Consider the following 15,520-nt stretch of genomic DNA (forward strand, 5'->3'; position numbering starts at 1 on the left):
CAGACTGCACAAGTCAAAGGTAACTTCTATTATCATTTACAACCAACGCTTTTAGTTAAACCTTGGTTTATACGAGGATCTTATACTAGACGACATATTATTAACATCATTAGGTTACGGTTTAATCATGCCCTTACCCCACAATATCGATCACGTTTCCATTTAACGCAGGATACAAACTGTTTGTGTGGTACAGATATCCGTAATGGCGACCCCAATCACATTTTCTTTGAATGTTCTTTATATACTAACCCCCGTAAAAAACTTCTGAATAACCTCAAGCGACTCAAGCAGGTTTTTCCTACCAGTGTTTCTTGTTTGCTCTGTAATCCTACAGTCGAGATTATTCGGGTGCTAAATTTGTTTCTAGATGAGGCCAATATCGTGTTATAATTCTATCTACAATATAGGGTGAGAAGTGCTCAAGCTTTAGAAGGTTCTATTTGAGTGATTCCTCATATCATCAGGTATTACTTGTGAGTGCTATTTTGGATTCTTCGTGTGGGTGAAGCTTTAGACGCAGTGTGATTGCAAGATTGGAAGTTTCCCGTATAACAACAGTCTCCTCTCGCCAAATCGGGTTGTTATGTGATATAGTGAAGTTCAGTGTTTTGTGTTTTTCTACTTGCAAGCTCAAGTAACGATTATTGAACTGAAGTTTTCATTTATACCAGTGTGTTTACATGAGTAAGCGAGTATTGACTGGGTGAAATGTCGTAGACACAGCCCATAAGCATCAGCAAGCAAGCAAGCAAGTAAACAAGTCTAATGTTGTCTATCATTATATTTCGTGTTCAGCGTGAATTAACTTGATGGCATTGTTTAAAATTCAAAGTATACTGAAGATATTTTATGTGCTATAGTTTAAAAATTAATCTACACGCTATTTGGCATCCTGGAACGGCATTAATTTACGGCAAAGATGAGCTTTCTCATGTTGCAGTATGTATAAGAGTGACAGTTCACACCGTATTTTTTATTTTTTATTTTTTAGCCATTCTGTGTTTGCATTTTTAAAATTGAGTAGTTTGAAAGAGCAGAATGATTGTGTTATTTTATTTTACGTTGCACAAGTATGACAACCACAACTAAAGCTAGGCTTAATTTCTGATGCCAAGGCATTGCTGTGTTCCTTCGTGCTTCAGCAACTATGATTCTAATACACAGTTGTGTGGTGCCTATTATAATGTACCTATCTGTTTTACACGTTTTTGAAGCTGAGAAGAAGATAAGAGTGCAGTGTTTGCTAGGATTAAGGTCTGCAAAATATATAAAAAAAATTTTTAAGCAAGGACATGTTCGAATTAGATTCCGATTCATTGAACATAACTGACGAAACAGATATATGCTGTGAATTTTCTATTGTGCTAGGGAAGGTAAAGGAAATAGAAGTAGACTTTCATAACATGTTTCCTCTCATTTACATTTCATGTTATGTAGCTTTTAAGCTAGCCAGTAAAGTTAATTGCAGGTACTGTATCTCGAACATATCAAATGAAACAGTGGAAAATGACATGTTTAATAGTTTTAACAGAGGTGGGTTATCGGTCCCATCAGAATTGCTCTTAAAAGTGTGTATAAGTATATATAAGATTACCGAGCTCGATAGCCGCAGTCGCTTAAGTGCGGCCAGTATCCAGTAATCGGGAGATAGTGGGTTCGAACCCCACTGTCGGCAGCACTGGAGATGGTTTTCCGTGGTTTCCCATTTTCACACCAGGCAAATGCTGGGGCTGTGCCTTAATTAAGGCCTTGGCCGCTTCCTTCCCATTCTTAGGCTTTTCCTATCCCATCGTCGTCGGTGCGACGTAAAGCAAATAGCAAATATATATATAAGATCATGCAGATTTTAATCTCTGAGGAACATGAAGTAGAATTCTTTCAGAGTAAGAATCAGAAATGTGTATTAATTCAATGACCGCATTGTAATCGAAACCGACTTTCAACTTATTAGGTCGTGTTACGTACATTTAGTACGTGTTGGAGAGATGTTAAGTACAGAACAAACATGGCCAACCAGACACCAGTGGGATCCGAACCCACAACCTCCCGATTTCGCGTCGGTTGCTCTACCAATTGAGCTATGGTGGCCTAGGCCATCTTTGTTCTGTTGGAAAGGATCTGAGCTACAGGTCTCGTACTACTACCATCACACTGTAGAGTGCGTTTAAGTTGCCCGTTGAGAGCCAAGTCAATGAGTATTGAATTTTCACGACCGCATTGTAATCGAAACCGACTTTCAACTTATTAGGTCGTGTTACGTACATTTAGTACGTGTTAGAGAGATGTTAAGTACAGAACAAAAATGGCCAACCAGACACCAGTGGGATCCGAACCCACAACCTCCCGATTTCGCGTCGGTTGCTCTACCAATTGAGCTATGGTGGCCTAGGCCAGCTTGGTTCTGTTGGAAAGGATCTGAGCTACAGGTCTGGTACTACTACCATCACACTGTAGAGTGCGTTTAAGTTGCCCGTTGAGAGCCAAGTCAATGAGTATTGAATTTTCACGACCGCATTGTAATCGAAACCGACTTTCAACTTATTAGGCCGTGTTACGTACATTTAGTACGTGTTGGAGAGATGTTAAGTACAGTGCTGGTGTCTGGTTGGCCATTTTTGTTCTGTACTTAACAACTCTCCAACACGTACTAAATGTACGTAACACGACCTAATAAGTTGAAAGTCGGTTTCGATTGTATTAATTCAGCTTGCTAGGCGAAGTGTAAGTGATACAAGGGGGTGCTGCTCATATTGCTCTATTTTAACTTCTCTGCCTATCTGCAAATATTTTGATCAACAACTACAGAAAAAATGTTAATGATGCTGATGCCATGGTTAAGAGTTCTGGCATGAAAGAAAACTGATGACCCTGGAGTGATTTGATTCCCAATGTTAGAAATGCATTTTGATGGACATAGAATTGTATTGTTTTTTCTAGTTGTAGCCATATGTTTGTTTATTCTCATATTTACATTGACGTATTTAATTCAATTTTCACCTTGTTTTACACGTATCCAATGAAAACTGCTCTTCCAGCAACGTTTTATTTCAGAAAACATCATTTAAAGTTAGCTTCCCATATGTTACAAGTAAGACTCCAAGGAGTAACAATACAGTGTTGCCAAGTTTCAGTGTCATAGCCTTTAGTGTAGTCTGGCCATGGCTGTGACCTGGCATATGGCTGAAAGTAAAAATGGGAAACCATTCTCAGGATAGGCCGATGGTAGGGATCGAACCCACTTTCCTCCCGGTTGTACGCGGAGTCACTCCGCTCCGTTGTTATTTATTATTATTGTAGACGAGTTAATACTTTGGATCTGTGGGGGAGGGATTCACTTTTCTATTTACCGTATGTTAGGTGTGGGTTCGATCCTAACTTTTGGCGCAAAGCTACGGTAACAGAAAAATACAGGAAGTAAAATACAAGGAAAAGCGGCGTCTGACAAGTAGGCATCGGATTTGTAAGCAGACCTCCAAAAACGACAAGGAATTGCGTTTGAATGTGAAATAGAATGAAGTATTATTAATTTTAATAGTACGCATATATATCTCCAAATATTTGAAATTAATGCATACATTTCAAATTTTGGATTTACCGGTGTTGTGCATGTTTTCGACTTTTATTTTAGCACGTTTTACAAGCAGTCTTCAATAAAATGTGAAATAATTAATTCTTTGAAGTCTTCTGGCAATGAAACCGTTCAAAGGGAACTGGTACTTTCAAATCGTACACCGAGACTCGCTTCCGAATTCCAGTTCTCTCCTGTCACATCCGTAGATGTAAAGAGATCATTCTCCGCATTGAAGCTACTTTTAACAGACACGCACCACAGACTTATATCAGGAAACCTATTGCAAAGCAAATTGTAGATAGGAAAATTAGGGTGTACAGTGTAAAATGAGAGAGGGATGTGTGCTTCTTCAAGTTTGTCACAACCTTACTAATTGATTCATCATGTGTCTTATCTAGGAGATGTGTGGTAGATTGGTACGTTTCACAGACTGTGCATGGATTGTTTGTAGCAGTGGAGCAGCCGCAGCTTAAGTACTGTGAATATTAATATTCTGTTTTTCGACACGATACTGTATAGGCCATTGGGCTTATGCCGTGTCGTGAAAGCATCAATGGCAACATTCTGATTTTCATTCAGTTGTTTATTCATGATAATCATGTGCGTGAATTGCGTGAGTCTATTGACAGGAATGTTCCGTTTGCATGTCATACAAGTGGTTATTAGAATGAAAATAAGGGCGTACTAAACGCATATTTCACCGCGCTTGTACAGCATATATCCGAGATCTAATGATTAAGAATGAATCTATTTTAATCCGGTACCAAGGCGCTACCCGCTAGGCAGTGACAGTATGCGCCAGCCGTAAGATTGTTCTCACTGTGTTCGACAAAGACAGGTTGTAGATCCCGACAGGATTTCTTCAGCTGTTACCACTGCGGACCGGCTCACAACTTAACACGTTCCAGGTAAGGAAGTGACGGAATATTATCCTGTGAGTGAAAGCTGCAATCATAATCTTACCGTAATTTAATTAAAAACTGGGACATTAGCAGTGTATTAAAGCCATGAAGTCAAAATGATTGTAACCGGGACAAGAAATGTTTGAAATAATCGGGCGAGAAATTTACTTTGTCTTTCACCTTAGGTTTGCATGATAACCAGTTCAACAACAACTATCAGTAGTGTCGGATTGAAATATGTAAACTCCAACTTCAAGCGACCAAACGTAAAGTACGTTTCTTTGTTCCATGCTTCAAACGACTAATTATGAAGTACTTTTCCACGAAGATTCAGGCTGCTTGACTTGAGGGAAATTGGATAGGAAAGATGTTGAATTTCAGAATAAATGAGAGACTGTGATGTATGAGAAATGAGAACTTGTGTTATTGTAGATAGATGTTTATATGGTCCGTTGCCATAAATAATCTCTTTATGTCTGCACATTGCTTTTTATTCTCAAAGACATGGAAAATTGAGCATTACAATGTTTAGTCCTTACGACAGTGTTAGATGGACTAGATCCCTGCAGCACTTCACACTAAGAATGTAAGTTTCTGTTGTTATTTAAAGTGACCATGACTGCTCATATTTTAAAAAATGTAATGAACAGCGTACTTTCTGTAAATCAGCTTACGACCTTCTTTTTTTGTGGGCTTGATCCCTACTCTAGAGTTTCATCATCTTCTGTAAAGGGAAATGAAATGAAATGGCATACGGCTTTTAGTGACGGGTGTGTCCAAGGACAAGTTTGGCTCGCCAGATGCAGATCTTTCGATTTGACTTCTATAGGCGACTTGTGTGTTGCGATGAGTATGAAATGATGATGAAGACTACACACACATCCAGCCCCCGTGCCAGCAAAATTAACCAATTATGGTTAAAATTCCCGAACCCCTGTGACTGAAGGCCAGCACGCTATTTAGTCTTGAAGCTGGACTCTATATGGGGAGATATATAGTAATGAATTATTGTGGCTATCATTTCCTCTTTGTATTAAATGCCTGAGATTGCAAAATTATAGTTTTGTAAAAGTCAGGACGCAGTTTTTTAACACGTTGACATTTGTATTTCCTCTTATTTCAGTCATCAATCATCATGATCAGTAAGGGCTGTTGCCCAAGTTGCAGACTCCCGTCAACTGTTTTTTAAAAACATTTTCAAAGAAATTGGAAATTTATGGAACATTTCCCTTGATAATTTATTCGAGTCCCTTTCTCCTTGTCCTATAAATGAATATTTGCCTCAATTTGTCATCTTCAATTCCAACTTTATCTTCATCTTTCCTACTTTTAAAAGCTCCAAAAGACAAAGTCACCTCCGTACAGGCCATGAAGGCCCTTGGAGGAGTGGAAGGTAAAGGCTTCCACCATTGTTAACCGCGGCACGTGATGGGGTAGAGTGGTTAGCTCTACGCCCGGCTGCCTTCGCCCCCAGGAATTAACCTGATACTCATTTTTGGTGTAGGCTGAGTGAACCTCAGGGCCATATGCACCTCCGGAAGTGGAAATCTCGTTTCTTAAATTTTACGACTTCCTGACGGGGATTTGAACCCACGTCCTTCCAGGCGAACCGAGCATGCTTTTTACCGCTTCAGCCAGGCAGCCCCTTTTAAGAGCTCCACTCAAGCTTATTCATCTGCTAATGCCAACTCTCTACTGACAGCTCGAAACATACCTCATATCATAGAGATGTTGATTCCCATAGGGAAACTGAAATATTTATCCCAAATAAGTAAATTTATAATACCAGCATAGTTGGTCCGTTATTGGACATTATAAATTTTCCAGCTAACTCATTCCTGGTTGTTAGAATTTCACCCCAGTGTGCTCAATCCAATAACAGCTCAACTATATAGGTATTAAATACCTCATAGTCGAGCATCTCGTCTACTTAATCCCAAGTCTCTATTTTTGTTCTCTGACTGAAGATGTCCTCCACATAGAGACGGAACAGATCCCTTTGATGTTGTTCTGAAAAGGAATAAAAAATTAATTATTGTAAAGGTGGAGTTTACCCTCGAAACATCCTTACCACTTGTTCAAGGTTCACAATACAGATTAACTATGAATTTCATTTCTTGTAATATGAACATCCTTGAACGTTGAGCAAAAGAATCCCAATAACTTAAGATGTACTGCACGCTAAACAGCACAGGCGTATTTTGCTATCAGGCTTGATAAATAGTGAGCCAGCAAGGTTTTCACCAATATAGTTGGTTCATTATTGGACATTATAAATTTTGCAGCTAACTCATTCATGTTGCCAGCGTTTTGCCCCAGTGCACCAATTTGGGCTCATCAGTTGGTAACTAGCACACCTACCAAGATGCATGGTGTTATCATTTAAGGTGCCAAAACACATTGAGTTGTTGGGAATATAATAAGTACAATTAATCAATTTATTGATATTATTTGAGGACTAGAGTAAAATGTGTTGAAAATGATAGTATTCCATACTAATTTTGAACTAATTTTTCCACCAAAAGTGGGATAAAATAGAGTAGGACCTATACAAGGTACTTTAATAATAAGGAAGAGACTTTTTAAATAATTTAGATGTCAACTTGGACAACAAATTTTATTTCTGTCTAACACCTGAAGGTTTTTAATTGTAATCCCATTAATGGGGATGAGGTGATTTTTATTAGAAGATGAATTAATAATTATAGTGACAGTTTTTGTATTCATAGGGTGTTTTATATTATAGTGTGGCATGTGATTTTGATCAAGTCGTCAAGACTTTTAAGAGACCTTTTTCGCTGATGAAGAGAATGTACTGTGTTCTTGAAGCATGCACAATTGAATAATATGTGGCTGCCTGGTTTGGATGATGTAGCTATTTCTTTGCATTTGGGAGACAGGGTTCGAACTGTACTGTTGGCAGCCCTGAAGGTTTTTCTTTTGTGGGTTCTGATTTTTATAGGAGTTAAGTGCTTGGGGCTGTACCTTAATTAAGGTCACAGTTTATTCCTTCCTACTCCTAGCCCTTTTCTATCCCATTGTCGCCATAAGACCTATCTGCACTGGTACGACGTAAAGCAAATTTGAGAAAAAACTAAAAAAACAGTAGTGGTGAATTAGAGCATGAATATGACGAGCAGATTAGAGCAGATGTTGGAAGTAGAAATGAAAATGTTAGTACAGAATATGGTGGCATGGAGCAGTCACCCGCACATACAGGGGATACACACACACTTTCTCTGCTACCAAGGATTCACACACACATGCACTCTGCTACCAAAGACACACGCGCACACACACTCTCACATACATACACCGACAGGTCCGTGGATACTTACCTACTTACCTCTTTAAAAGGCCGTGGACGGGCTGGAACAGACTGAAACAGCCTGGAGCTGAACTCAAGCTTAATAAGAGTAAGGGGAGGAACGGGAATGGAAAGAACCCAAAACCCTTCCCAGTAAATGAAAGAATGGGGTCAAAAATATGGAGGTTTATTGATAAACATAAGGCAAAACAAGATAGATGAAAAGATAATGATTAGGAACAAATGTTACTCACTGAGGTTTACGTCAGGTATCTGTCTCATACATCCAATTGATACCAAGAGGCTCATCAAACACAAATCAAACATGGCCACATTCGCCTCTTACAACCCCAAACATCTCCAAACATACGGTTGGATTGCCCCACCTTATATCGTATGCATGACATATGACGCGTCGCTCCCCACAGTGAAATAATAAAATGCACATGTATTAAAGGAACTTCACTCACATCAAAAACAGTAGATACATCCAGATCACAACTCAAATATCTCCGTGTATTAGAACGAGCATCACCAGAGACGCGATTCATCACAACAATCCCCTATCTCGAATACGCAGCATCTCAAAGAACAAAAGAAAGATAAAAGATGGTTGCCATAGTTACGAGGCGAGTAAACAAATCTAACAATGAAAGAAGACTCATTCAAAGGAACACAACAAACGGTACTAAATAATTAGGCCAGCAAATAGCCCAAAGAACGAAAATAAAGAAAATGTAAATAAAAATAAAAATAACACTGTGAGAAACGGAGAATACTATTAATCAGGCAGACAGACAGCACAACCACACATACACACGGACCATAGAGACCCAAGAGAAGTGTACGTAAATCAGAATAATCAGCATGTCCAGACACATAACGAATATACAGTAATCCACATAGCAAGACATGTGCTATATACAAGATGCGTAAGAATGATAAAGGATCGCCGCATCGAGGCAAGGCATAACCCAACTTAAATCACCACAACATCATCATAACCAGCACCCCCACAACGTATCCATATCGCCTCGCCATGGACGAACATGACTACCAGTCATAGCGTCAAAACACAGCAACACACATCCAGAGCTCAGCCATGAAAGAAATCGACGAATGATAAAAAGTAGTAGGTCTCAAGCATAATATCACATGCACGCAAAACAATCACACAACAGACCAATATCATCCTCCATCCTCACAGGTTTATATGACACGAAAAATAGAGCACACAAAAATCAAAGGAAACCTACAGTAAAATGAAACGTGAAATTAGCAGAAAAATATATAACTAATATGCCTACGCAACCATAGCAAGCCAAGAAATGAAAGTTACCTGAAGAATCAGGCCGAGAGCAATGCCTTTAGGTAGTCACAAAATAGCAACTCAAAGGAAGAGTCGGGCAATTGAGTGGATAAATCCACGGCAGGAAAAGTAAACGACACAAGTAAAATATTTCACATCTCAAGGGGCTCATTGTTTTATAGACCGCCATGTTGGCTTCGCCGTCTAACGATCTTATTCCAAAGAAAGTGAGCACAAGACTGCTCGGAGACACTTCGGCTGCTGGCCGGAAGCGCTCTCTGTTAAGGAGAAAACAAGTCATACGTCACGTCCAGGGGATAGATTGACAAAAATGTCGATAGCGGTCAAAGAATGTGGTAAGAAGTGTCACCAAGGCAAACTTGGTGCGGCACAGCAGACCCTAACACCAACAATATTACTTTCCACTAAAGTCCATTCACAGGCTGATGGCCGGTACATTTATATTCCATCTGTTTAAGTAATAACATTTTCTGGCATTTTGTATTTTCCTTTCCAAAGTGAATTGATTTATTTGAGAATAGTATACTGTAAATACTTTAAAATGGCTCTGACTCTGGGGGGTAAAATGTCTTTTCATGAAATTTTTATTAATTTTTATGTTAAATGGTAAAGTGCTCATGATAGTGTAAATTGTGAAAGTTGGTACTGCTTCTGATAAAAAATGTCTGTAAAAATTCGCCTGGAATTTGGAATATTGAAATGTGCATAAACATTCTGTAACATAATATACGTCAATTAACATTCAGTATTAAGTTTGTGAATAGATTTGTCAATGAGTGTGCCTAATTTAGTAAAATCCAAGTGAGATATTTCTTGCTTAAGAAGTTCACTTTTTAGTAGTTTCTCATGGTCACCTTTTTTATTCCATAACACATATAGTGTTATTTTACCTCTGTCCAAGATTCCTTTATTAAGATGATTTACACCCGGACAAGTATGAGTTTGTATCGAAATGTCACAATTTGTCCTGCTTATCTCTAGTGACTGGTATTTCATTGGGTGATTTGTTTTACTGTTTGTTGAACTTCTTTTTATCATATTTACAGCTCTGTTGTGTAAATCCTTGAAAACCATGGAGCAGCCACTGTTCATAAAATGTGAGGCAGAGAGTGCTGAAAGTGTAAGTGTTATCCTTTATACAGTAATGTACTCGGTCTAGGCAATATTATTTCAATCACCAGGACCAGTGTTTCAGGCATAGCATTAGCAAGCTTCTGTAAACTTCATATTGACTCTGTGTTTGGTCATCAATTTTCAGGAGTCGAATCCTTTACACTCGGATAATGTAATAGAAATAAAGGTTGAGCCAGATCATGCATTTTATGACTCTGATGAAGAAGATGGACAGGCAGAATTGGTTGATGAGGAACATGAACCTAAGGTCAGTATTTTATCTCTGCCCTGGATTTGTTCATTAAGATGATTTACACCTTGATAAGTGTGAGTTCATATGGAAACGTCACAATTGGTTTTTTTATTGACTATGACTGAATACCAATGCCAATACCAAGTTCAATTATTTAGTGAGAATTAGGACTTTTTGTGCTTGTGCAAATAATGTTATATATCCCAGTAACTTGCGTCTGAAATTTTAGAGGTCTTGTGCGTACATGAACAACTAAAGTAGCAACTCGCTTCGTAAAATTTCTTTGTAGTCTTATAACTTTGTCTGGAAGCGATGAACCTATGACAATGCACAATTCACTTTGATATATCTGACAAGTGAGATACAAGATGCAGTTAAATGAATGACTGGCATTCAGTGAAATGCTACTGTCATTTCAAGATATTGAAACGGAGAAAAATCTGACTTGTGTTAGGATGTCGACATCATTTATCCACTCCAGCAAGCCAGGTAGTGTTGTAATTTATTGGCCTCTTTTAAATTTGTTCTCTCCTACAATAGTTGATATTCCACCTTTTGTTGTCATGCTGTCTCTCTTGCGGGCGAGTTTCTCCATACTTGTTTTTCCCATACATCTCTGGGTCTTCTTGATGGGACAGCCTGATCCAAGTATATTCCTGAATCTTTTCAGGAGCTAATCTTTTCTTGTGGGCATACTGCTGTAGTTTACTCGCAAGTTCCTTCCTATCTCCAGCTGGTTTTAAAGTTTGTTATTTCTTAGTTTGTCTCTCCTTATCTTTTGGAAAAACATCACTTCCAATGCTTGGATTGTAGTCGTTTCTGATCCGGTCAAGGTAGCTGCTTGAAGTCCATATATGAAGAGTCCAAGTTAACCCAAAAGCACTTAAGTTTTGAGGAGAGTCATTTTGAAGTTTGCCACACATTAACTTCTTCAGTTCTTCATGGGTAATTAATATACAGGGTGATTCAGAATGAATGCTGTGCATGACTGTAAACTGATAATTTTTCAAAAGGCGTCGATGTCTGGAAAGCCTTTGTTTTGGCACAATGGGATATAAAAGTTTGACAGTGACGGTAATGCATTCCACATTTTATCAAAAAACCTTCATGAACCTAGCAAGAGCATCACATCATGCATTAAAATTACAAAATAGGTTTGAATTGTCGATTGATTACAGAGCTTACATCTCTGGTGCAGATATTGACCCACAGAGTCATCTGTATTCAGCATTCAGGTGCGTCGGCATGCTGCATGTCAACGGCACCCTCAAGAAGAACTTTAACAACAAGCTTTACTGTATCATCTCATGTGTATGATTTTAATTTTGTTCATCAACAGATTTTGAATGTTTGTACTTGGAACAATCTGGAACATACTCGCTAGTTTGGTTGACGTGCTCGGCAACCCGATTTATTTTAATGTGTTGTTCTGTCCTTGTCTTTTCTGTGCTTCTTCTTAAATATCTTACGGCTGATGTCTACAAGTTAGACGAAACATGTCCCTCCATAGTTAATAATGTTGTTTAAATAAATAGACAATAAACTTATGGTATTGTAAGGGTGGAATATTGACTTAACCTAAAAGTACACGTATGACAATACGGACTTAACGATGAAATTTATTTCATGTAACACACAGCGTTGTTCGATGTATATGGAGGTGTCTTTCCAGCCATCTCTTTGCCTCTTCAGATTTTGTATGGCATTCCGGAGTCCCTTAACTTCTTCCATTTCACACCATTCCACTGATACATGTTACTTTTTCATTTCCTTGACCCATTAATGTGTTAATAGTGCTCGACGAAACATGTCCGCCATCTTGTTTGCTATACAGTTTTATTCCACTGAAGTGCTTCAGTTACCTGACGTTTCCTGCCACCTACAGATGGATATTCGACCTTCCAGTGACTTTTCCATGTGTAAGCCTTGCCATTCATCAATGTTCGCTTAACAAGTCCCCTTCACCAAACATGTGCCGTACAGCGTTGTTCAGCGGCGTACTTCAATTTATGAGAGAATGAATTCTTTGTTTGAAGTAGTTACATCCTTACTGTTTGTAGTATACATGAAAGGCATAAAGGATTCAATGAGGTGGAAATGTAATGAGCAACTTGGCCTATGCCAACAATTTGCTTTCAGTGGCACAATGTGATGAAAGCCTGGACCTTGAAATGACGTGCAGCATTTCTGAGACTGAAGAAACCTACAAGGAAGGAGAATACAATGTATTTAGGATATGCATTCACCTAGGATGGTATGTATCAAGTGACATTTGAATCAAGGTGTAGCAAAGGGAGTTCAGTGAGTTTGCAGTTATCAGTCAGCAGTGATTTGTACAAAACTGATTCTCAGATGTCTGTTTCATAGATCTAGAGAACACATATGACAGAGTAACAAGTGATGGGAGTATTTTTACACTGGTTTGTTTTCATGTTCACTTTTACTATACAAAAGTGAAATTGGAAGTAAAAGACACAAGGACAGCAAGAATAATTGTTGCATGGTTTTGGTCATATAGCTTACATTTAGAGATTCTGGGTTCAAACTCCACTGTTGGCAGCCCTGAAGATGGCTTTCGATGGTTTCCCATTTTCACACGTGGCAAATTAAGGCCATGGCCACTTCCATCCCACTTCTAGCCCTTACCTATCCCATTGTTGCCGTAAGTCCTATCTGTGTCAGTGTAACGTAAAGCAAATTGCCGGTACAAACACGTGGGAGCAATGGCAGGAGGGATTGTAAGGCTAAGTTCGGAATGAACTTATTGGTTGAAGTTATGTGTTTTATTAGTGGGGTAATGTGAGGCAAATGGAGGAGGATAAGAGAAGCAAAGCATCAGACTCAGTTTATGTTTGGTGTAGAAGTAAAAAAGGCCACAGAACTAGAGAATTGTGAAGGTGCTTTGCAGACTGAAAAAACCAGTGTAAAATACTTCCATCACTTGTTACTCTGTCCCTCTAGACTTATGAAACAGACGTCTGAGAATCAATTTTGAACAAATCACTGCAAACTCACTGAATTACCTTTGCTACACCTTTATTCAAATGTCACTTAATACGTACCATCCTGGGAGAATGCATACCGTAAATACATGAAATGATTGACCAGTTGCCAGTTACCAATTGTAATTTTTTTTTTTAACAGGAAATGTCTTCACTGCTCAATTTCTACCTGTAATAAATTTTTATTAACAAAACTGTAGAGAAAATTAATTTCTGGCGATATTCGGAGAAAAAGAAAAATTCTCTTTCCATTTTACGGTTTTTCCAGAAGCACTACAATGCAATATGGTAGCAAGGGTAGGCACTCCTACAGTTTGTGGTAATAATCATAGTTCTCTTATGTCAAGGAATCAGTGTGTGCAGGTGGAAAAGTGAGTTGTCCATTTACATGGCTATTAGGAGAGAAAAATTACTACATGCGGCATTCTCTCTGACTGGATGCGCCTTCCTGCTCGATCGGCTATTAGGGTTTTGCCTTGCCTCCTACTACTGGTAGGAAACATACATTTAAACCCAGTCCCACCACTTGTCAACTTTCTGGCTCCATGGCTAAGTTGTTAGTGTGCTGGTCACTGGGATCCCAGGTTCGATTCGATTTTAACAATAAATGGTTAATTCCCCTGCTACAGTCGATCGCCTATGGGCATGAAACAAAAGACCTGCACCACTTGTGAACTCGTTGTCAGAACATGTGCTGTCTATATTCACCTCACAATTCCAGCATTATGGTGAAAGGGAAAATTATTACGGAAAGGTGACATTAAGTGTAAAAGTTTCAAACAAATTTATTTAAAAACCACCATTCCAATATTTTACAATCTTAAAGTTTAAGATACAAATATTACATATATGTTAAAATGGGACATGTTTTGCTTAGGCTTTGTAAGCATCTTCAGCCATACTTAATGTAAAGCTAAGTCAGGGCCCTGAACTGGGTTACTCATTGAAGTATAATACATGCTTTAATATAAGATAAAACAGTCATAAAAATCTAGTCTGTGGAGAAAGCGATGCTTAAATGCAACTAAAATTCAGTATTGAACTTGTCATTGTATTACATGTACATGGAATGAATACTAGTGTTTGTCTTAAAAAGTACAAGTTGGTTATTTGTAGAACGAGACATAGTCATAGTGATCTGACATACAATTGGATTGTACAAATTATTTGATATTAATGAAGCATGGATTAATTAAAATATCAAAAAATAAATCTTCGAACATTGTTGATTGAGAATCAGGTACGTAGAATTACAGTAGAGTTGTTAACTCCAAGTGGTTGCGTAATAAGGTCGAAAGGTGCTTGAAGCATCAGTATAGAAGTGTTATGTCTCCTTCTAGAATAATCTTTGTAATAGATTGTAGTCGTGAGCTGTCAACAAATAGGGTGTTCAATAAAGCCTTAGATGTGGGAGAATTCACAATGTAGCGCATATTGAAAACTGAAATGTGTAAGAAAATAAATCTAAGTTTTGAAACATAGAGAACATTCTATTAATGAGTGGAAGTTTAACAATGCTTACCCCTAGTGTTTACAGAGAGGTAACTAGTCTTGTTGGTTGTTTGAGATGATCTGGCAGTTGTTATTCTACTGCTGTGTGTATTGTCTCATGATGAGACTCATAACATGTAATAAGGTGACATTAACACGAAAAAATAATTTTCTATGGAAGAACAAAGAAAGAAGGAAAGATTTTCAATCCTTTGCAGCATTTCTGCTCAACCTTCTGAGTTTCAATGCTATTCGATCGTCACTTCCTTTTGTTACCCATAAGCGTTGTTAAATTCATTGTGTGAATGAAGGAACTCTGCTCTGTTCTTCTCCACTCTAAATTCTTAAGTAATGCTGTATTTACAGAAATGAGAGCTACATTAAGCACATGTAGGTACACTTATTGGTTCAAAAGACGAAAGTGTATCACAGAGGAAAGGATGCTTCAAGAAAATCTATATTGAAAAGCAGCTGCTGGGTGTGAAACAATTTACAAAGAATGTTTTATCACTGAATTAACAGGCAGTGTGAAATCATTATTGAAAATA

At 38.2% G+C, this 15,520-nt stretch overlaps 1 protein-coding gene across 1 annotated transcript in view; it reads left to right on the plus strand.

The window, feature by feature from the left end:
* The first annotated feature begins 3,906 nt into the window (after positions 1 to 3,906).
* LOC136885263 (gastrula zinc finger protein XlCGF57.1) overlaps positions 3,907 to 15,520 on the plus strand; it is a 33,971-nt gene continuing 22,357 nt past the window's right edge. The window contains exons 1-3 of the mRNA XM_067157745.2: positions 3,907 to 4,482; positions 10,160 to 10,233; positions 10,372 to 10,494. Of these exons, the coding sequence (XP_067013846.2) occupies positions 10,186 to 10,233; positions 10,372 to 10,494 (171 nt within the window). The 5' untranslated portion in view covers positions 3,907 to 4,482; positions 10,160 to 10,185. The remainder of the gene's footprint in view (positions 4,483 to 10,159; positions 10,234 to 10,371; positions 10,495 to 15,520) is intronic.

The sequence above is a fragment of the Anabrus simplex genome, chromosome 14, assembly GCF_040414725.1.
Source record: "Anabrus simplex isolate iqAnaSimp1 chromosome 14, ASM4041472v1, whole genome shotgun sequence".
NCBI lineage: Eukaryota > Metazoa > Arthropoda > Insecta > Orthoptera > Tettigoniidae > Anabrus > Anabrus simplex.